This window comes from Notechis scutatus, chromosome 4 (assembly GCF_049901735.1).
Source record: "Notechis scutatus isolate UNSWTSFEM ecotype Mainland chromosome 4, rNotScu1.2, whole genome shotgun sequence".
Classification (NCBI taxonomy): Eukaryota; Metazoa; Chordata; class Lepidosauria; order Squamata; family Elapidae; genus Notechis; species Notechis scutatus.
In genome coordinates, this window is record NC_142012.1 from 54,181,312 (window position 1) to 54,203,089 (window position 21,778).

The following is a 21,778-nucleotide window of genomic DNA, read 5'->3' on the forward strand; positions in this document are numbered from 1 at the left end:
AAGTGCAGGAGAGGAAAGAATCTCTGGCTTGTGTATAAAGTGAAGAAATGTGCTGGATGAGAATGATGGACTGAATCTGTATCTGGTGTGCAGGTGTAGTGGAATAAATATCTGATATATACAGGGAATCATCAGATTAGGAGATTTAGCATTTTGAGAACATTGGAGCTTTGCTTGGTGCCCATTATTTCAGCACAATGTCTCCATTCCAGATGTATTTTTATTGCTAAATTATCTCCTAATGGCGTTTTTCAAAATTTTAAAAACTTTGTGCTTGGGTTGGACAGTAAATTAGCACTAGCACATTCCCCTACCATTTTATGAATTAAAACATAAAACATAAAACAAAACAAAACAGAATTGTCCATACTTAACCGCAGCAATCCCTACCTTGATTTGCTCTAAGGACAGAACCATTCCGACGTTTCTGTTTGTCCTGTACACCCGTATTGCAAATTCTAGTTCCATGTGATGCAGGCAGGCCTCGCCTAGCTCATTCCAACTGGATGGTTGGTTCAGACGTTTGCATATCTCCCAGGCCTCAGAAAACCTAGGTCAAGTAACATGAAAAGTAACGATGAGGCTGAGGCCGCCTTCGTTACATTTGAAAACATTCCACACCGCGATCGAGGGATGACTCACCTTTTCAAAACTATAGTCTGAGTTAGCATTTGTTTCAATTCATCACAGCCCTGGTCTTTAAAAGTGCCCAGAAAAGTATGAGTGTTAAGGAGGATATTGTTGGTTTTCCCACTGTGAGTCTGACAGGTTAGTTCTCCATTGTATAACAGCAAAGGTTTATGTGAATAAGGAACTTTGGTTGTTCCCGCCAAGATCACCTTAGATCCTATGAGAGAAAATTAAATACGTTTGCAGTTCATACAGAGTAAGATGTTTTTTCTTTGAAGACTATGTTTCTATGGTAAACACACATGCTGCCACCCCACCCCCCACCACCGGTGTGAGCCAGTTAATCAAAGGGCCAGATGTGGTCCACAGGTTGTAAAAGGCTCTGCTCTGGTTTAGCATAATACGTGAATCATTCTAAGAAGTGACAATGTCCACCAGAAGGCATTATGGGATTGCTTATGTCTTGATTTGGATTCTTTGGTACAAGTAGTCAGATGTTATTCTACTGAGTTCAAACCCTCTACCCTGAAGCCCTAAGAGCAGAGGGACAGAGATTTTATGTCATGCTCCTAGTAGGTGGTTTTAAATGACTTCCACTCCTCCTCTCTAACCCACCTCTAATATCTCCCTCCAATAAATAATAGGTTATTTCTGCTATGGCCCCCGCTTTATGGAATATTCTTCTCTCTGTACCATATACAAAGAAAGAAAGAAAGAAAGAAAGAAAGAAAGAAAGAAAGAAAGAAAGAAAGAAAGAAAGAAAGAAAGAAAGAAAGAAAGAAAGAAAGAAAGAAAGATGTATGGTATTCAGCTTTGCTCGGGTATTTTCCCACGTCATTGTAGTTGTGCTTTTAAAGTTGTAGCAACGTTTCGGCAGAATCTCATCTGCCATCATCAGGCCTCTGTATTGTGTTCGTCTGTGAGTCAGACTTTTACAGTGGTTTCAGATTTAAATTTGGGGCAGCCTATTGCTGTGCCTGGATGGTTTTTTCTTCATCCTGATTGGTTGGGAGTCTTGGTCTGTGTTTATTGGTCTTGGAGTTTGCTGTGTTCTGCTTTATTGGTGTTTCTAATATCTTCTGTTTTGTGGCTCTTTTTGTATCTTGATTGGCTGGCAACATTGTGTTCCTTTATTGGAGGCCTTTAGTGCAGCTTGGCTCCGGGTGAATGGACGGCTATAATTAGTTAGGAAGCTAGGTTTCATCTGGGTGCCTGGTTGGGGTGTGTTTGAGCTGGAGGTATCAGGGGGGATCTGTTTGTGCCCAGGTGCTTGCCTGGCTAGTGGTGTGGAGATTTTTTTGTTTGTGAGTGCAGGCTTCCAAATGATTGACATATATATCTTTTACAATGTTAAAGTGTTTAATAATATTAATATTTGTTGTATGTATTGTTTTAGCTTTGCTGAACCCAAACAACAAAATAAATGAGATCAGAAATTCATTAGTCACATAGAAGAACATTATTATGATAAACAAGATATACAAACTAGCACATTATATAAGGTTTTTTTCCTCCTCATTCTTGCATCTTTTTCTGTCTTTCTTCTAATCATAATCATTAAAGCTGTGAATTTCTAGGAATTTCTTGTTTCCTTATATTACCATATAAAACTCTAAGGAACATTTGGAAATAATAAAATAGCTTCAATACCTTGTATGGTATCTTTATGAAACACGTAAGTGTCTATTTTGTTATCGTCATAGACCACAAATACACCCTTATCCAGTGGGCAGTTTTCCCACAGAATGCCTTTGATGGTTGGTTGCAAATTTGGAATTTCAAAAGCAGTATCGGTCACCTGCAAAGAGAGTAATGCAAAATTAGTTTGTGAACAAAGCCAACCACAAAAGTTTCAAGCATGTGCTTTATGATGACTTTTAGAGGAATGAGTTCACACTCTTAAACGATGCTTGTCAAAGAATTACAAAAATATTCTTGGCTTACAGATCTAAATAAAAGCATCCTGGTCACAAGGCAACAGAAAGACAAACATTGTTCACACAGATAAAACAAGGTTGCTTTGTTTTACATTCTTATTGCTTTCCATTGTTAATCTCAAATGGGCATTTCTATGTTCTGTAGTTATATTATCTGTAAACTGATATATTTTATCCGAAGTGCATTTTAACCTTACAAATCGTATTCCAACCTAGAACCAAAATGTTGATATTTAACTCTTACTTTTCTCTATTACATCATGGTTATTTTTGATGCATTACCTACATACTCTAATATTTAAAGCAGGGGTCTCCAACCTTGGCAACTTTAAGACTTGTGAAGTCCACAAGTCTTAAAGTTGCCAAGGTTGAAGACACTTGATTTAAAGAATCATTAAATGCTTAATATCCATTTCACATGTAGGCAGACCAGGAGTAGCACAGGTAGTCCTCGACTTTTGACCACAATTGAGCCCATAATATTCTGTTGCTAAGTGAGGCATTTGTTAAGTGAATTTTGCCCCATTTTCCAACCTTTCAGGAGGAAACTGGACTTTTTGGTTTTTCTTTGAATATGTTTCGCTTCTCAGCTCTTTTCTTGAAAAGAAAAAAACCCACACCTTTGGGATAATCATGACCTGGATGACTGAGAATCTCCACAGACATAAGAGTGTAATACGTGTATAGAAACCAACTTAAAATATATAAGTACAAAGGAAATGGAATGACTTACCGGACAGTAAACAAACCCATCACTTTTGGCATCAACAAAAACTAATGTAGTTCCATTGGGATCTGGGAAGATTTTTTTCACACCAACTGAATGCTGATACTTATTGACATATTGCCAGTCTTCGATGTAAAAATATTGAATAAGGCCAGTCTAGAGAGAAGGAAAGGAAGAAGGAGTTTGTGAACATTTGAGTTTGTGAACATTTGAAGGTTCACTTTCTATCTAAAATTAAAAACAAGAACTTTTGGGTTCAGAACAATAACTTAACAGGTAAGAGGTGAATTTATCAAAATGTAGACCATATGATTATAAAGGTATCATTTGTTGTCTGTATGTGACTTGCAAAATACTTTTAATCCAAAAAATGTAGCGAATATCAAATATATACCCTTCAAGATGCATATATAATAGGATACCTTATTATCAGAGTAGGAATTAAGACAGTAAAATTAGAGGCAGTTTACAGGTGGTTGAGTCTATCAGGTGTTATTTGTGGTATCTATAGGTGGTCCTTGACTTACAACCACAATTGAGCCCAACCTTTCGGTTGCTGAGCAAGACAGTCGTTAAGTGAGCTTTGCCCCATTTTGCAACCTTTCTTGCCACCGCTGCTAAGTGAATCACTGTAGTTGTTAAACAGTTGTTCAATGAATCTGACTTTGCTTGTCAGAAGGTCACAAAAGGGGATCCGGTGACCCCAGGAGATTGCAACCATCATAAATGTGAATCGGTTGCCAAGCCTCCAGATTTTGATCACGTGACCACGGGTGAAAAATGGACACGTCACTTTTTTCAGTGCTGTTGTAACGGTCACTAAATATGATGACCCGGGGTGAGGCACAAAGGCAACACAGTCAAATAAGCAAGAAGAGTCCCTTTATTATCTCCAACTTGGTCCCCAATGTCCAGGTTACTTTTGGCTGGAGAAAAACTCTCCCAGGAGCAGCCTTTAAGTCAGGGGTGGGCAAACTACGGCCCGCGGGCCACATCCGGCCCGTTGGTCTGTCCAATCCGGCCCGCCCCTGAAAAAAAATCGCTGGGCGTGGCGTATTACCCTGTGCTGCGTGGCCCCCAAAGCTGCAAAACAGTGTGGAGCGCTCTCGGGGTAGGAAAGAAAAGAACTTTGCAAAGGCCTCGGCTGGGAGTTCGAAATCACCTTCGAGTGCGACCTCTCCGAAGGTGAGTCCCCGCCGATCCACCTTTTTCTTCAGGGGCTTCCAGGCTTAAACTTTGCAAAGGCAAAGTTTGCAGGCTGGAGCGTCTTCCCGCCGAGGAGCGGGAAGGGTTCCGCCCGGCGGGCGGGCGGGCTGCTTAAACTTTGCTCGGGCGGCACTTTAAAAGCCTGCTCCCAGCACCTGAGCAACTTCCCAGCAACTTTCGGCTTCCTTTTTCCTCGCGGGCGCTCGTGCCTGGCCCCGAGCCGCGCGGCGGAGGGGAAACCTGGAGCGCCGCCGAGTCGCCTCCTCCAAGCAGCCCGCCCGCCCGCCAGGCGGAACCCTTCCCGCTCCTCGGTGGGAAGACGCCCGCCTGCAAACTTTGCCTGTGCAAAGTTTAAGCCTGGAAACCCGGAAACCCGAGCAACTTCCCAGCAACTTGCGGCTTCCTTTTTCCTCGCGGGCGTCGCGCCTGGCCCCAAGCCGCGCAGCGGAGGGAAGCCGGCGGGCGGGCTGGCGGGCTGCTTGGAGGAGGCTCCGGCTTCCCCTCCGCCAGGTGCGAGCACCTGCGAGTTAAAAGGAAGCCGAAAGTTGCTGGGAAGTTGCTCGGGTTTCGGGCTTCCAGGCTTAAACTTTGCAAAGGCAAAGTTTGCAGGCTGGAGCGTCTTCCGCTGAGGAGCAGGAAGGATTCCGCCCGGCGGGCGGGCTGCTTAAACTTTGCTCGGGCGGCACTTTAAAAGCCTGCTCCCAGCACCCGAGCAACTTCCCAGCAACTTTCGGCTTCCTTTTAACTCGCGGGCGCTCGCGCCTGGCCCCGAGCCGCGCGGCAGAGGGAAGCCCGGCGGGCGGGTGGGCTGCTTGGAGGAGGCGACCTGGCGGTGCTCCAGCAGCAGCAACAGGCAGTTCCGCCGGGCTCCGCTCAGGTGTCCGGCTGGGGCTGTCAGGAGTTGCTACCGCCGGCGCAGCTCCGTGCGGCTCCAGTCCCCCTTGCCTTGGGAAGGAAAAGGCAAAACCAGGAGCCGCTGAGCCTGAGCCTCCGGTGCCACTGCTCCCGTTGCAAAGCACTGCCGCGGCTCTTCCTTTTTGCCTTTCCCTTCCCAAGGCAACGCGGGACTGGAGCCGCGCCGGTGGTAGCAACTCCTGACTCAGGGGGCCTCCGAGGGGAGGGGAAGGAGGAGAAGAGGGGGGGGGGAAGGGGGGGGCGATTCCCAAAAAATCTTGTGCTGACCCGGCCTGTCTGTCAAATTTTAAAAGTCAATGCGGCCCCCGAGCCAAAAAGTTTGCCCACCCCTGCTTTAAGTGGAGGAAATTCAGTCCAAAAACAAAGTATATACAAACTGTAACTAAAAATCCACACAAACCACGTGCAGTAATTAACTTGACAGGGCAGGATAAGGAATTGCAGACTTGAAAACCCAGCAAAACATACACAGGTGGGAAGATGCCAGGAACACAGATAAGCCTCAACAATACCAGATAATTCACAATTTGCTCCCAACAACTTGCTTTGCGCAGCTTGCCTTTTTAAACACTGTGTTCCCAGCTGCAGCTAATGAAAGGAATTAGGACCCTTTCCTCCCCGTAAGCCACGCAACCCATGTTGCTTCCTTCTCCATTCCTCCCTGCGTGCCCTAGGATGAAGTGGGCCTGGGTCTTCCGCTGAACTGCCTCTCCCTTGATCTACCTCTTCCCTGCTCTGCCCAGCTGGACTGTGCCCTTCCCCAGTTTCTTCCACAGCCAACAGAGCCACACTCCCACTCCCTGTCAGCTGCTTGGCCTCTCCCTCTGAATCAGATTCCGACAGGGGCATGACACTAAATAAAAGGTTGTAAGTCAAGGACTGCCTGTATTTACTCAAAATGCTATGTAGGTTCCAGCAATATCACAAACTCTATGACTGCCCACAGATGGCAATAATATACTTTGTAAACAACACGGCTGTCACGAATGGGAGAGTTGAAACACAGCCATACTTACATCTGTACCGTAGATGAGGAACTCAGTCGTTAAAGAATGGCACAAAATTTTACTTTTATCATCTGTATCTGGGAACAGTCTCGTCTCCCGTTCCTCCTGAGTATTTGAAGGTTCACTTTCTATCTAAAAGAATAACAAGAACTTTTGGTTTCAGAACAATAACTTAGCAGGTTTTATTCATGCCTAATTTCAATTTAAGGAAATCAGTCATCAACTTAATCTTATTCTTTTTTATTGTTAAGGAAATCGCAAGCTCTCCTAAAAAAAACCTTTGGACTCTTCAAACCAAACCAATTAGTTATGTATTTGACCTTGCAATTCTATCATTTCAAATCATACATTCAAATCATACATTCTTGTTTTCTCTCCTCCTACAAATTACACTGGAAAATGTAATTTGGCTTTTTCACCTCATTTGGAGTAAAAATAAATTTACTGTCGTCTGTGATTTAACAAGTTTCTGGCTCCTATTTCTACATGCAGCTTAGATGGGTCTGTTTATCCATACAAACTACAGGTGATGAAAAATTCTTAACATACTTACCATATGCAACTGAACTTTACCATCAAAAAGTGCACCAGCATAATCAGAATTAAGACATATACTGGCTACTGTTCCCAGATATTCCATGTCCTTGAGCTTTTTTACTCCTGCAAGAAAATTTCAAAGCAATTGAAAATACCTCTGAACCTTTGATAAGAATCGATTGAACTTGTGAAGCTTACGACTGTCTAACATCTGCAAGGATGAATGTCACAGCCTCCAGAATGATCATTCTATGTTTTCTACTCACTAAATTACTTTAGTTTACTTTAACGCAAATTCTGGTACAAAAGTACAGGCAGTCCTCAGATTACAACAGTTCACTTACTGACCGTTCAAAGTTACGGCACTGAAAAAAATGTGATTAATGAGCATTTTTCACACTTACAACCACTGCACAGGGTCGTGTGATCAAAATTGGACCACGTGGTGACTCATATTTAGGACAAAGACAGGGTCCCAGGGACATTTGATCCCCTTTTGCAATCACCTGACAAGTAAAGTCCATGGGGGAACCAGATTCACTTAACAACCGTGTTACCAATGTAACAACTGCAGCGATTCACACCTAACAACTGTGGCAAGAAAGGTTGTAAAATGGGGCAAAACTCACTTAATGAATGTCTCACTTAAGCAACAGAAATTTTGGGCTCAATCATGGTCGTAAGTTGAGGACTACCTGTAAAAGTAAAGGTTTCCCTGTCAGTCAAATTCTGCCTCTAAGGCACTGTGTTCATCTCTGTTTCTTGGCCGAGGGAGCCAACATTGTCCAAAAACAATTTCTGTTGTCATTTAGTCAAGCATGACAATATGCACCAAAGGCGCACGGAATGCTGTTATCTTCACGCTGAGGTGGTACCTTTTAATCTACTCACATTTGCATGCTTTTCAAACTGCTAGGTGGGAAGGAGATGGGGCAAGGAACAGGAGCTCACCCTATTATGTGGAACACGGGTTTCGAACATGGACTTCCAGGTCTTCAGCTGACAAGCTCAGCTCCTTTAACCGCTGAGCTATCCCATCCCCCAGGTACAAAACAGCTGTCAACTAAAAAAATACTCCTTTGGTCTTTTTAGTTGCCAGCAGAAAGGGAGTGGGGGAAAGCAGTGCATTCCTTAAATGCCTCAGATAATCACCTTGGCAGCCCAAAGCTGTTGGCGTGCAACAATATTACTGGAGAGCATGATTGATGACTCTTGGCTATGGATGTGTTCCATTGAAGAATATACATCCAGGGGGTGGGGGGAAGACAGGGTCAAGGGGGAAATGAATGATGTATTTTAGTGTCAGCTGCACCCAGCTAACGCCAACATGGCCATTCCTAATAAATCATTTTTTTTTACTCCAAGAGATGCGGCTAAAGACTTATGATTTGAATTGGGGTGGATTTATTCGAGCCCTGACAGCAGCATGGCATAAAACGATGAAGATGACATTAGCTAAGCTGAGCGAGGCAAGCCTCCTGAGAAATAATGGAACCAGTGATATACTTACTGCTCTCTCCGAGGACATAAAACCATGCCCGATTATTCATGCCCACAGCCAAGTGATAGGGTCCAACGGCAACAAAGTTGGGTTCAACTTCAACAGAAACTCTTATCGGAGGTTCCTGCCAAGACAGACAACATGGCTTGTGCTGAGGAGGCTAAATCAAGGCCTTTATCCCAATGGAAAACTTTATAAAGGAATAAAGCGCCATACACTTTCAATGTAGTTGGCCACCGTGACCTCGAGAAGGGAGGTGAGGTAGGCGATCCTTGTGCCGTACGAGGCTCCCAGGATGGGAAGGTTGGTTAAGAACACGTGGATGAATCCTCGCTTGGTAGACACCGCCAACAATTGTCCGTCGTCTGTCCATGACAACTGATCTAGACCTAAAATAGTAATGATATCACACTGAATAGTTATGTTTGTCTTGGAAAGCCAAAAAAAGAATGAAACAAAAATGAATGTCTTATGCAAAAGTACATTTTCAAACCCCTGTATCTTTGAGCTGTTTCTTCCACATCATACAAGTTAGACAGTCTGGATGTTCTAATTCCAACTCATCCAGTGACTGGCAGACTAGAAAAGAGTCTTAAGGAATAACTTCTATCATGCATGTGCTTGATTTACTTACTTACAAATAAACAGGTTTTACAAAAACACATTGATAAAACTAACGTAAAAACCAAAATATGAAAAATATCTGAAACTCTAAAAGGACACGGTAGAAAGGTAGGTTTCATCCAGTGGTGGGATTCAATTTTTTTTACTATCAGTTCTGTGGGCGTGGTTTAGTGGGTGTGACTTGGTGGGTTTGGCAGGGGAAGGATACTGCAAAATCCCATTCCCTCCCCACCCCACTAACCTGCTTTCCAGCTCCGTTCTCCTGTGCAGGGCAACCAAAGAAGACCCAGCTAATCAACTGGGACTCAATGGGAGGCAGAGAATAGATGGGGGCAGGGCCAGTCAGAGGTGGTATTTGCTGGTTCTCGAACGACTTAAAATTTCCGCTACCGGTTCTCCAGAACTGGTCAGAACCTGCTGAATACCACCTCTGGTTTAATCCCTCTGCCAAACAGTCATTAGGGGGTAATTTATCTCAATCTCAACAGCCGTTTATTTCACACTAAGGATCCCATCCTTAAAAAAAATCATCACTTGGTGGAATTTGCAAAAATGGGAATCCTGCAGGATGGACTGAACAGAAAAAGGCAGTCCTGCAGGTAGTTTGGGCCTTAGATATGTGTTTGGTTACGGTTTCTTATTTATTCAACAGAAACAGACCTTCTTTTTAAGATCTTAATTATGGTGCAAAGGTAAGGAAGACTCCTGGAATTCCTGAGCTCTGACTATCTAATAATTCTCTAAAGTTGGGATAATTTGCACTGATACTTTGGCTTGTGTGCTCCCCTCTTCCCTTCACATACAGAGGGGAAGAAATTAAAATTCTCAACTTCCTAAAGATCCTGACTATAGTTTCAGAAAACTATCTTTTTTTTTTTTTTTGCTTTATTTCAGCATTAAGGGTCCTCTAAGATTTGTTATTAACTGAAAACTGAACCAAATGGCAGGATGAAACATGTGAGGTCACATTTGATACTGCTCCTTCTCAATCCTCTAAAGATTGCAAAGGTATTGAAAATCAATCTTGCTTAATCCAACACAAACAATTAATTTGGCAAGCTATCAAACCAGGAAGCTGTCAAACCTTTATTTTCATCCTCTAAGTTTATGATTGCACACATTTCCGTCAGATCTGACAGGTTATGAATCTTGACGCTATAATAAAAAGAAAATTGATTTCTTCAGTAGTCTCACTGTAACCATAAATCGCATCATAACATCAGTTATGTAAACACAGAATATTTTGAGAGCTGCTTTCAAAATTGAACTGGTGACATCAAATTAAAAAAAATAAACTCTTTAAATGGTGGAAAAAAATATACAGTCATGAAGGCACTCTTTCGTTTGGATATTAGCTTTGTTTAGGCTAGCAATTCTCAACCATTTGGGTCTCAGGAACCCTTTCCATTATTAAAAAAGATCAAGGATCCTACTCAGCATTGGTTGATGTGTTGACTTTCTCTGAATTCTGCATGTGTAAAATTCGAACATATTCGAAGATACAAAATTTTTGGTGTTTTTTTAAAAACAATACTCCTTTTGCTATTGAAATGATCTTACATGGAAATATTATGCCTCACCAGTTATCTCCACATGATGCAGCTTTGTTTAATGATTCAGTGATTGCAATGCCGGCCAAGGAATCCTTATGATCAGAAGCTTGGAAGATTTCATGGCCAATCTCTTGAACCTGCGTTGAAATCACCACAAAATAGCCCAGCGAAAAACCAATCATGATGTAATTTTCACCATATCTGAAAAAACAATAGACACCCCCCCAAAAAAAGAAACCTGCTCAGGCATCATAACTCCTGACAGAAATCATGGGGAGACCATCTTCAATTGTGAAATAACTGTAGAATTGAACGTGATCAGAGAAACAGAAGAATTATCCAAAAATTAACTTACATTTTATCAAAAGATAAGGTGCTGAGAGAGACTCAGTTGCATATCTCTTTTCAGGGATATTACATTTTAGATGGTAAATTATTCAAATCTCTTTTATTTAAAAAATAATAATCCCCCCCAAACTAACTAAATAAAACAACCGAAACTCAAAACTCACTTTAAAATTATGAATTAAACTGCCACAGGATGACAGATTGGGTTTCAGCTCACAAAAAAAAAAACAAAATATACTTGTGTTTAAGTTGCTACACAGTGCTCTTTTGTTGTTGTTGTTGATATTGCAACCCAATATAATCACTCCAGAGAAACATTATTACTTTAGGGGTTACTTACAATTTGTAAGATACTATCTTTCCATAACGTTTTTGAAATGCTAGTTCAATTGGCTTTTCTGGATCTTTGAAGTTAAAAAAATATAATGTTTTTTGTCCAACTACAATGCAAACCTGGCAAAAAAAGAGAAAGAGAATAAATGCAAGAATATTTCCAATACAAATAGCCACATCTTCCCTTGTCCCAAAGGAGCTTCCAAAAAGACAATTCAATTTCCTTGGTTTTTCTTAAAGATGTTTTTACTTCTCATCCAAGAATCTTTTTCAGTTCTAACTAATTTTCTCAATAAAGCCAGTAAAAAATGAATATAAAGAGGTTTTTTTAAAAACAAATCATTAAACTTTATTGTTAAAGCTGAATTGAATAACAACAGAACCAAGCTTGAAAGACTGACAAATACAAAAAATTGTTTGCAGGTCCCAATTTTTTTGTATAAAGATACTGCCTTATCACTTATGAAATCTGAACAAGACATCAGGGGCAAAAGTCACATGGAAAAAAAGACAATTGCAATTTAAAAATATATATATATCTCAATCATACAACTGGGAAAACCTAGTTTAGACAAGATATTGAATATACTTCACAGACAAAGCTGTGCAGGTTAAATTTCCCAGAAACAAGCTGCCTTGTTAAGAATCAGGGCAACAGAGGTTGGTTTTGCTAATTTCAAACATAATTTCAAATGGATTTTTTAACATTAACTTTTTTTCCAGTGGTCTTTCTTTTTAGCAGATGAAGCAAGACTGGTGTTATATAGATCCAGCATGGTCATTAATAACCTACCGTGGTTTCATTTCCTCCTGCTTCTTCATCAGTCTTCATCTTGACAAACTCCATATTGCTGGGGTCTTCTCTCACTGCGGTCTGCAAGAATAAGATTCTGGATTAACTGAATTTATAGTATCTCTCTGTATAGAGTTATACTAGTAATTAGAAAATGAGACAAGTAGGGCACTAACATGTTTATCAAGGAACTGTCAGTAAGCATTTGGAGGATATTTTAGATGCTGACTGGGTTTTTGTATTGCTCTAAGACAGGTATATTTAATAATTCAGTTAAAGTGTATTTCATAATGAGTGACTCTTGACGAATATATCTTTTCTTTTATGTACACTGAGAGCATTTGCACCAAAGACAAATTCCTTGTGTGTCCAATCACACTTGGCCAATAAAGAATTCTATGCTATTCTATTCTATTCTTCATTCTATTCTCTTCTTCATTCTTCTATTCTCTTCTTCATTCTTCTATTCTCTTCTTCATTCTTCTCTTCTTCATTCTTCTATTCTATTCTACTCTACTCTACTCTATTCTACTCTACTCTATTCTAGAGTTACCCAATGGTGCATTAATCACCTGTCATTCTAAAAACAAATCCTAAACTGATTAAGGTGTTGATTTGAGATATAACTGTTTGGGGATTCATAGGAAGAACACACTGAATAAATAGAGGAAAAGTACAAAGGTTTCCTGTATTTATTTCATCTCTTGCACGTAACAAAAATATAAGTTTATTACCACTTTGATAGTGTCGCCTTCGTGGTTGCTAATCGTTATTAATTTGTCTTCTCCGCCTAACGCTATTAATTTTTCTTTGCTCCAGCAACCGCAGGTGATCCGTTTGGTGTGCTTGCCTGGTAAAAGAAGACGGGGAGAAAAATCTCCAACTTTTTGCTTCTTAACAACTCTTTATTAGGGCCCGAGACCAGCTTTCAAACAGCTTTAGAATGAGAAGATACCTTTGAAAGTCATAGAAGATGAATAAACCACAACATCTCATTTATAACAGAAGCAGAGAAATCAGGGAAAATATCCCAACGGAGCCAGAAAACACAAGGCCAAATTTGGCCATTTGTAAAGGCGAGAATAGTGTGTTTATTCATGAAAGAAGAAAAACATAACAAGTATTTCAGATAATGCCCAGGAAGATGAAGCAATTTTTTCTATATTATAAAATATAAAATTAAATATATAATTATTTAAATGGTAATTCACTTTGTGGCTAAAATTCTGCTTTTCCCCCCCATGCTTAAAATTATTGGAGAAACCTGCCTTGTCTCCAAAATATGGACTGAGTATGTTCTTAACTTGTAAAAGCAAAAGATCTGTGATAAATGTCAAAAACAAAGATCTGAACTGGCTTAAAAATGACTAGATTATCAAGATTTGTCCTTTTAATCCAAAAGCTTGGAATAGCTTTTAACAGAATTAACTAATGAAACTTAAAGGAATGAGAGAAAGATTACAAAATGAATGAAAAAAAACACTAAGCCAAAGGCATAACTTGAAAAAGATAACTATCTAAATACTGCTTTGGAGATCCTAGCCTCTGCCAATTTGTTGTGATGGTAGAAATAAATTCCCAACTTAGTAAAGGAAATCTCCCCACTTTTATTTTCTCCATCGAGATATTCCAGTGGCCAAATGCTAGAAGGGGAAAAAAACGCAATTTATATGTCTGTCTGAATATCCCACAACGTTCTTGGCAAAAGAAATGCTGAAATAACTTGGGATGACTGTAAACAGTATTAAAATACAACTTTGTGTGTAGCTGCACTCTTGAGCTGTTTACTTATTGGAAATAAACTACTTCTCCTTTGCACACATTTGCTGTTGTGGGATCCTTGTGCTGAGTTTGATGGCTCTCTTTGCAGATCTTTCATTTCCAAATTAGGTAACATCATCAGTGCTACCTGCTAATGAACCCTTCATTTGGTGTGATACAGATGCAAAAAAGCCATCCAGCTCAGAGGACTCCGCAGGTCAATCCTGAGCTGCAAATATTCTCTTCTATCGGTAACAAATTTGCTTTTTTCTGACTTAAACCTGTTCCAGTTTTAAATACAACTTTTGGAAAATCCCTCTCTACAGTTTTCAAGCTACTGACCAAGGATAGGAATCTTGCGGGAAGTCTGGCGATTATATATTAGTACATTTCCTTTAGCTGTTCCAGCAACTAGTAAGGCTTCAGTTTTTGACCAACACAAGAAAGACATTGGTTCCCTGAAATATAAAAATTAAATAAAAATAAGCTCTGCCAAATTAAACAATATTTAGCTGATTACAACTTTATTTTTGAGGAATAAACAGTGCAACAAAAAATCCCCCTTATCAAGATCAGATCAGGTAACTAGCATGATTCCAATTATAATTAAAGTAATAGAAAATGGAGCATAAACTATGTGCACAATATTTATCAACAGTTCTTGGTGTGAACTATTCATAAAATTAACAGAAAAGAAAACAGAACAATAAAAGACTCTCATATCAAACTCCATACCTTGATATGACCAAATTCAAAATTAACATTTACATTTGGATAAATTCTTTAAAAATAAAGATATTGCCCTTGCTTACAATTAATTTTTCTTCTAAGAGAGAAGGAAGAAGTGAAATAAGATGGAGGAAAGAGGTAATAATAAACACTTTTGGAGCACTTCATTAGCAATATGAACAAAACAGCAAATCTTTAGGATTTGACGAAGGCATCTTTGTTGGAAGATGTCTTTTGTTAAGTCTTTTGTAATTTCTCCTGAAAATGATGTAACATAGTGGCACCCAGAAGATGCCAATTTACAGGGTAATCTACTCCAATCAACAATCAAATTTGCAAGGTGGCAGTCAGATGGACACACACACACCAAATGAGGACACTGTTGAAATACATGGCATTATATTACATTACCTTTAAAAACAAATGTCCTCAAAATGTGTGATTGAGATATTATAGATGTTAATCAGATCTAAATATATAGATATAGTTTACTTCATATATTTATATAATTCTAGAGCTGCGGTGGTGCAGTACTGCAGGCTACTTCTGCTGACTGCTTGAAATTTGGCAGTTTGAATCTCACCAGGTTCAAGGTTGACTCAGCCTTCTGTCCTTCCAAGGTCAGTAAACTGAGGACCTGGATTGTTGGGGCAATAGGCTGACTCTGTAAACTGCTTAGAGAGGGCTGTAGAGCACTACAAAATGGTATATGTCTATTGCTATTACATTATATCACATTACATTACATTAATTTCATAAATAAATTACCTCATGCTAGTATCCATCAAACTGGTTTTATTTGTATTGGCATCCCACAGATAAATAGCACTGGATTTATCAGCAATAATTGCTAGAGTATCTCCATCTTGATCCCAATCCATAGCAATGCAGTTCCTAGCAAAGGACAAAAAATGTTCAAATGCTTTTAATAAACACCGTTTTATTGTCTGTTCTACTCATATTTTAAAACTGCACATGAAGATACTGGCACACTATATGGAAAAAATCTATTTGGGTAGATACCTTACTTTCAAAACCACCAGTATCTGTTTTAGATCATCCATAAGTGAGATTTTAAATTTAAAGGACATCTAAGGTCATGAACTGAGATTCAAAACTTACCCCGGTAAAATAATTTCATTTTTCTTTTGACCATGGCGATCAAAGACTTTAACAGTATGACTGTACCTTTAAACAAATAAAGAAAAGCTTCTAAGAATGACAATAACCCTTTTCACAATTCAGTGACTAAATTTTCTAAAATCAGTGACTAAATTTTTGCATACCTTTGGAAGACAATTAAACAAAGAGATAACAAATTTTCATTCTACACTTTTTCATTCCACACTTCTGCAAGGTCAAACCCAGACACCTAGGATCTTTCATTCATTTCTTTTTCTTTTTTTAAATCTTACCCTGTAACCGCAATGTAGTTTCCTAAGGTTTTTTGCCAAGCAAATTGCACGGGGGCACTAGGTGCGTCCTTTTCTGAAAGGGTAAATACGCGCTGTGGAGGGAAAGTGAGAATTACACATTGGTAAGTTGTTTTTATTTTATTTTTTGAAGGCCTTATGTTTCAAATCTGTAGAACATAGCATCTGTTATAAAAGGCCAGCTTGCAGCAGTCTCTCCTGTTGGGAAAGAAAGAAAGAAAGAAAGAAAGAAAGAAAGAAAGAAAGAAAGAAAGAAAGAAAGAAAGAAAGAAAGAAAGAAAGAAAGGAAGGAAGGAAGGAAGGAAGGAAGGAAGGAAGGAAGGAAGGAAGGAAGGAAGGAAGGAAGGAAAGAAAGAAAGAAAGAAAGAAAGAAAGAAAGAAAGAAAGAAAGAAAGAAAGAAAGAATGGAGGAAAGAAAGAAAGGATGGAGGAAAGAAAGAAAGAAAGAAAGAAAGAAAGAAAGAAAGAAAGAAAGAAAGAAAGAAAGGATGGAGGAAAGAAGGAAGAATGGAGGAAAGAAGGAAGGAAGGAACAAAGGAAGGAAGGAAGGAAGATGAGAAGGAAGGAAGGAAGAGGGAGAGAGAATGGAAGGAAGAATGGAGGGAAGGAAGGAATGGAGGGAGGGAAGGAAGGAAGGAAGGAAGGAAGGAAGGAAGGAAGGAAGGAAGGAAGGAAGGAAGGAAGGAAGGAAGGAAGGAAGGAGGAAAGAAGGAAGGAACGAAGGAAGGAAGATGAGAAGGAAGGAAGAAAGAGGGAGAGAGAATGGAAGGAAGAATGGAGGGAAGGAAGGAATGGAGGGAAGGAAGGAAGGAAGGAAGGAAGGAAGGAAGGAAGGAAGGAAGGAAGGAAGGAAGGAAGGAAGGAAGGATGAGAAGGATGAGAAGGAAGGGAAATGAGAAGGAGGGAAGGAAGCGGTGGTGACACACAGTGTTTAGTGGAGTGCCATATTGCAGGCGAAGTGCCCACTGCCAGAGATCCTGACCAGCTCAAGGTTGACGCAGCCTTCCATCCTTCTGAGGACCCAAATTGTTAGAGGTAAGAGCCCACTCTGTAAACCAAACCGCTTAGAGAGGGCCGAAAAGCACTGTGAAGCGGTGTCTAAGGACTATTGTTTGTGAAGGAAGGAAGGAAGGAAGGAAGGAAGAGGGAGGGAGGGAGAAGAGAATGTAAGGAAGAATGGAAGAAAGAAAGAACAGAATATTGTGTGTATGTATGTATGTATGTATGTATGTATGTATGTATGTATGTATGTATGTGTATATATATATATATATATTTGTTTTCTGAGGTTCTGCGGATTGTATGTGGATCTTGTTATGGTCCCGCGTAGATTCGTATCAGGCACTTGGGGCCACTGCCTGGCGCTGGCGTGCCAGTGCAAGCAGTGTGTGACCGGAGCTGCCATCTCTCTATATATACCATCTCTCATATATAGAGATGGCAGCTCAGGTCACACACTGCTTGCACTGGCACTAAGCCAGCACCAGCCTGAAGATGGCGAGTGGGACTCGCCGAAACGTTGCCAGATACTTTGAATCTTACGCGGAGAGAACCGAATAACAAAGATCCATATATATATATATATATATATATATATATATATATATATATATATATATATATATATATATATATATATATATATATATATATATGTGTGTGTGTGTGTGTGTGTGTGTGTGTACACACATAAATAAAATGATTGATTGATTGGCAGATAAAAGCCAGTAAAAGACTCCCACCCCCAATGAATTTTTTTAAACCGTCGCTCGGTCTCTGATGTCTTGGGAAAGATGGAAGGCCAAAAGGGAAACGGCACAGAGAGTAGGAGAAGGTTAGAATAGAATTAACAGAGCTGGAAGGGGTCTGGGAGGTCACCTAGTCCACCCCCTTGCCCGATACACCGTTGCAAGCAAACGGCCGTCCAGGCTTGTCAGCGACGGAGGCTCCTTTTCCACATTGCGGCCTCTGAGTAGGCAGACAGGCGTTCCACAAGTTTCTCCCCCCCCACCCCCGCGTTCCTCACGGAGGAAGGAAACCCCACCAGTTGAACAGCCGCCTGTCCTAACCAACCGGGAAAGTTACGGGTGCTCGAAAGGGAAGGGAAGGTACTGAGCCCGTTCCTGGCAGAGAAAACCGGGCCACGGGTGGCGGGGGGGGGAGAATAGCCCCTCGACCGGCCCCGCAGCCCCCCAAATCCGCCGCCGCCGCGGCCTTTACCTGCATCTTTTTCCCCTCAGAGACCCAGCGACGGTTTAAAAAAGGGGGGGGGGGGGGGAGGGAGGGAGGGAGGGAGAGAAAGGGCGCATGCGCACTCAGGCGCCTGGCAGGCATTCGCGTCGGCGTCACCCGGGAGACGGCGGCCTCTAGAGATGTTAAAAAGGACTAAATGGAAGAGGGGACCGTTCTTCGGAGTGGGTATGTATCAAGAGAATGAGGATTTAATAATGTCATATTAGGGTATGAGAAGTTAATGAGTTCTCATCCCAGAGATAAAGTATAAATGTAAAGATCTAGCAAATTACGTTATAAAGTATAAATGCAAAGATCTAGAAAACAATACTATAAAGTGTAAATGCAAAGTTCTAGCATTTACACCATAAAATATACATGCAGTGATCTAGAAAAGTACGCTATAAAGTATAAATGCAGATCTAGAAAACAATACAGCATCAATGGAAAGATCTAGAAAGCCACGGTAGATAAAATTACAAAGATCTAGAAAACCATGCTTTAAAGTATAAATGCAAAGATCTAGAAAACTATGCTATAAAGTGCAAATGGAAAGCCCTAGCTTTTTTTGAGAAATCTATAGTACTTTAGGCAGGGTGGAAGGAAGGAAAAGGCAACCAGCAGCAAGAGGAATGCACTCAGTAACACCAGCCATGGGTCACTGTTGGGAGACCAAGTCATGGAAAGATTGTCATGGAGAAAAGCTAGGCCTCAAGTTGTTTATAAAAAACTAGCTGGATACCCGTGCTTCGCTATGAAACATTGTGGTCCGGCTTAGTTTTGGGGGAGGAAAATAAGGGGGGGGGGATTCTGCTTCTGCCTACCAACATCCTCTGCTATTCATCTGGCTAGCGTCCTGTCAGTGTGTGAGAGAGTTGAGGGCTGTTTGGAAACTGAAAAAGTATTTTCTGTGCGAGCAAGGAGACAGCAAGGAGCCTGGGCATGGCTTAGCTCAACTGTTCTGTACTAAAGCTTCTTGGTGCTATGAAACTGAAACTCCTCTGCTTGTGTTTTGCATTTGGAACAGATTTCTTTACAGGTGGAGAGGGGGAGTAGAACTCCTTAGCATCAGAGCATGTTGATAATAATAATATATGAAATACTGATGCTCTGATGGTCATTTGGAAAAATCCTTTCTTAGTGAGCACCTAGAAGCCAAGAGGAACAAACATGCCAAATTTCAAGTTTGTAGGCTTTATGGTTCTGGAGATTTTGTGATGATGCGTGAGTGGTCTTTTGCCTTGATAGATAGATAGATAGATAGATAGATAGATAGATAGATAGATAGATAGATAGATAGATAGATAGATAGATAGATAGATAGATAGATAAAGGTGGGATGTTAAATAAACAGATGTGGGGGAATCCAAGAGTCAATGTGGACTTGATGGCCCACAATCACAGTCCTTTCTTTCCTTTCCTTTTTTAAATGACAAACTATTTAAAAATATTGTCAAGGATGAAAGTGATTCCTTAAATCCAGAGAAATCGTTTTTAAAAAAATCAATAAATCTGCAAAGGGTCTTGATTGTTTCAAGAGTTCAAAACAGGAAGAAACCTATGCCAGCATAAATCACCATTCATGCCTTTGCAGAGAAAAATCGTAGTGATGGAACCAAATTCCAATGATAGAAAACTTTGAAATTACTCCTTTGATGAACCATAATTGGAAAAAAAAAAAGGGGGACGTTAAAATTAACTGATCCCTATTGGGGAATCATCTCTACCAGCTCCACCCCTGCCACGCCCCTTCACCACATCCCTTTACTCTTTGGGCTCCGATTGGAGCGAGGTCAGCAGTCCCGCCCTCCCAATGCTAAGGCTCCCGCTGACTCCCTAGAGCCAAGAAAGTAGAGGTGTCTTGACTGTCCAGCATAATGAACATTATAATTGATTTATAAACTTCAGTCATCAGCTAGATGTAGACATTGAGAGGTCCCAATATTTAAGATAGCCGTCTTGACGCCAAAATTAAAGATTAAGAAAAAGTGTCCTAGCCTGAGTCTTTTTGTGTGATAAATTTTGTCAAACCGGTTGAGATGCCTGCCTCCGTGATGCTGGGGTGCAAATTTCCACCAGTCATCCTTCTCCTCTTAAGTCATCAACTTTTCATACACGAATAAATTACCACTCCGAATGTCGCCTCTTCCACTGGAACAAAAACTCGAAACAGCTTTTCTTTTGAAGGTATCGCTTTCTAGCCTTCAAACAAACATTTTGGATCTTGCCTTTTGTCCTGAGCTACAGACAGCTGCTTTTGGATCAAAACAATTCAACTTTGTAGGCTTTTCTAGGAAAAGAATAAAATTGGTATTTATCACCATTTTAATTCTGTCCCAAAGGTGGTTTTTTTTAGGAGGCAACTGGACTTTCTGGTTTTTCTTTGAAGGCGTTTCGTTTCTCATCCCAGAAGCTTCTTCAACTCTGACAGGACGAGTGGGGAATGGAAGGATTTATGCTCCTTACAGTGAAATCTTTCCATTCCCCACCATTCAGTCATAGCTGGAGAATCTTCTGGGATGAGAAGCGAAATGCCTTCAAAGAAAAACCATGAAGTCCAATTGCTGCTTGAAAAAAAAAAGTACCTTTGGGACAATCATGACGTGGAGGACTGAGAATCTCCATTGTCATTTTAAGTCTGCCTTCTCTGTTTTAATTGTTTTATGCCGATCGTGCCTGAAATCCCATCCCGATAAAATTAAGGACCTTTCACGAGTGGGATCTCATGGAGAATGTCTGGTGGTCACAAGACAATTGAATTTTAAAGAGTTAGAAAACACAGGTCTCAGGTAACAACTTTCTAAATGATGTAGTCTTTGCTTGTGAGGGATCCTTAGTGCTCTCTGAACTTGATTGTTTTCTTACAGGCATTTCATGACCCAACTAGGTAACATCATCATGATGATACCCATGATGATGTTACCCATAAGATGTTACAAGAAAACAACCAAGCTCAGAGAGCACCAAGGACCCCACGTTTCAACCCCAAGCTACAAATATTCTCCTTTATCAGTACTCTTTATTTGTGGCATCATTGGTGTGTGCAGATACAAAACCTCCAAATTCTTGGGACTGCTTTAAAATTGCATTAGAATTTCAGGGAAAGAAGTCTCTGTAACAAGGTAAGGAATCTCTATCACTTTGCCCCAGCTTCTCTTCAAGAGAATTTTGCAAGAAACTTCTAAAACACACAATGTAAAAAGAGAAACCATGATGTTATGAAGAAGGCTGGTACTAGAAGGTGTCCCTTTCGAAGCTGTAAAGTGTTCGTTATTATATGGAAATAATAGCACCGTCTTTTTTCACCCGTAATGGTTTTGCTGGAGCTTTTCAATCACAAGGAAACTCGCTGCATACCATGTAATTCATAACGGCAATTTTATAAACATTTGGTTCCACGTTTTCAACAGATAAAAGTAGTTCAACATCAAGGGGGCCAATCTAATTCTTCAACTACCTCCCTTCTAACATTTCATGCACATTGGTGAAAAATAATCTGAATATAAACTATG

General features: G+C 40.4%; 1 protein-coding gene across 2 annotated transcripts in view; it reads right to left on the reverse strand.

Annotated features, from left to right (window-relative positions):
- The window catches only part of WDR19 (WD repeat domain 19), a 46,909-nt gene extending 28,607 nt beyond the window's left edge, over positions 1 to 18,302 (reverse strand). For both annotated transcript variants that reach the window (XM_026675319.2, XM_087965772.1), the window contains exons 1-18: positions 18,255 to 18,302; positions 16,017 to 16,108; positions 15,724 to 15,789; positions 15,370 to 15,495; positions 14,215 to 14,330; positions 12,846 to 12,961; positions 12,112 to 12,192; positions 11,326 to 11,438; positions 10,665 to 10,838; positions 10,169 to 10,239; positions 8,677 to 8,849; positions 8,470 to 8,584; positions 6,976 to 7,082; positions 6,432 to 6,554; positions 3,301 to 3,450; positions 2,281 to 2,428; positions 643 to 847; positions 391 to 550 (exon numbers count right to left, since the gene is read on the reverse strand). In XM_026675319.2, coding sequence (XP_026531104.1) covers positions 391 to 550; positions 643 to 847; positions 2,281 to 2,428; positions 3,301 to 3,450; positions 6,432 to 6,554; positions 6,976 to 7,082; positions 8,470 to 8,584; positions 8,677 to 8,849; positions 10,169 to 10,239; positions 10,665 to 10,838; positions 11,326 to 11,438; positions 12,112 to 12,192; positions 12,846 to 12,961; positions 14,215 to 14,330; positions 15,370 to 15,495; positions 15,724 to 15,789; positions 16,017 to 16,108; positions 18,255 to 18,260 — 2,142 coding nt within the window. In that variant the 5' untranslated portion in view covers positions 18,261 to 18,302. The remainder of the gene's footprint in view (positions 1 to 390; positions 551 to 642; positions 848 to 2,280; positions 2,429 to 3,300; positions 3,451 to 6,431; positions 6,555 to 6,975; positions 7,083 to 8,469; positions 8,585 to 8,676; positions 8,850 to 10,168; positions 10,240 to 10,664; positions 10,839 to 11,325; positions 11,439 to 12,111; positions 12,193 to 12,845; positions 12,962 to 14,214; positions 14,331 to 15,369; positions 15,496 to 15,723; positions 15,790 to 16,016; positions 16,109 to 18,254) is intronic.
- Between the last annotated feature and the right edge of the window lie 3,476 nt (positions 18,303 to 21,778).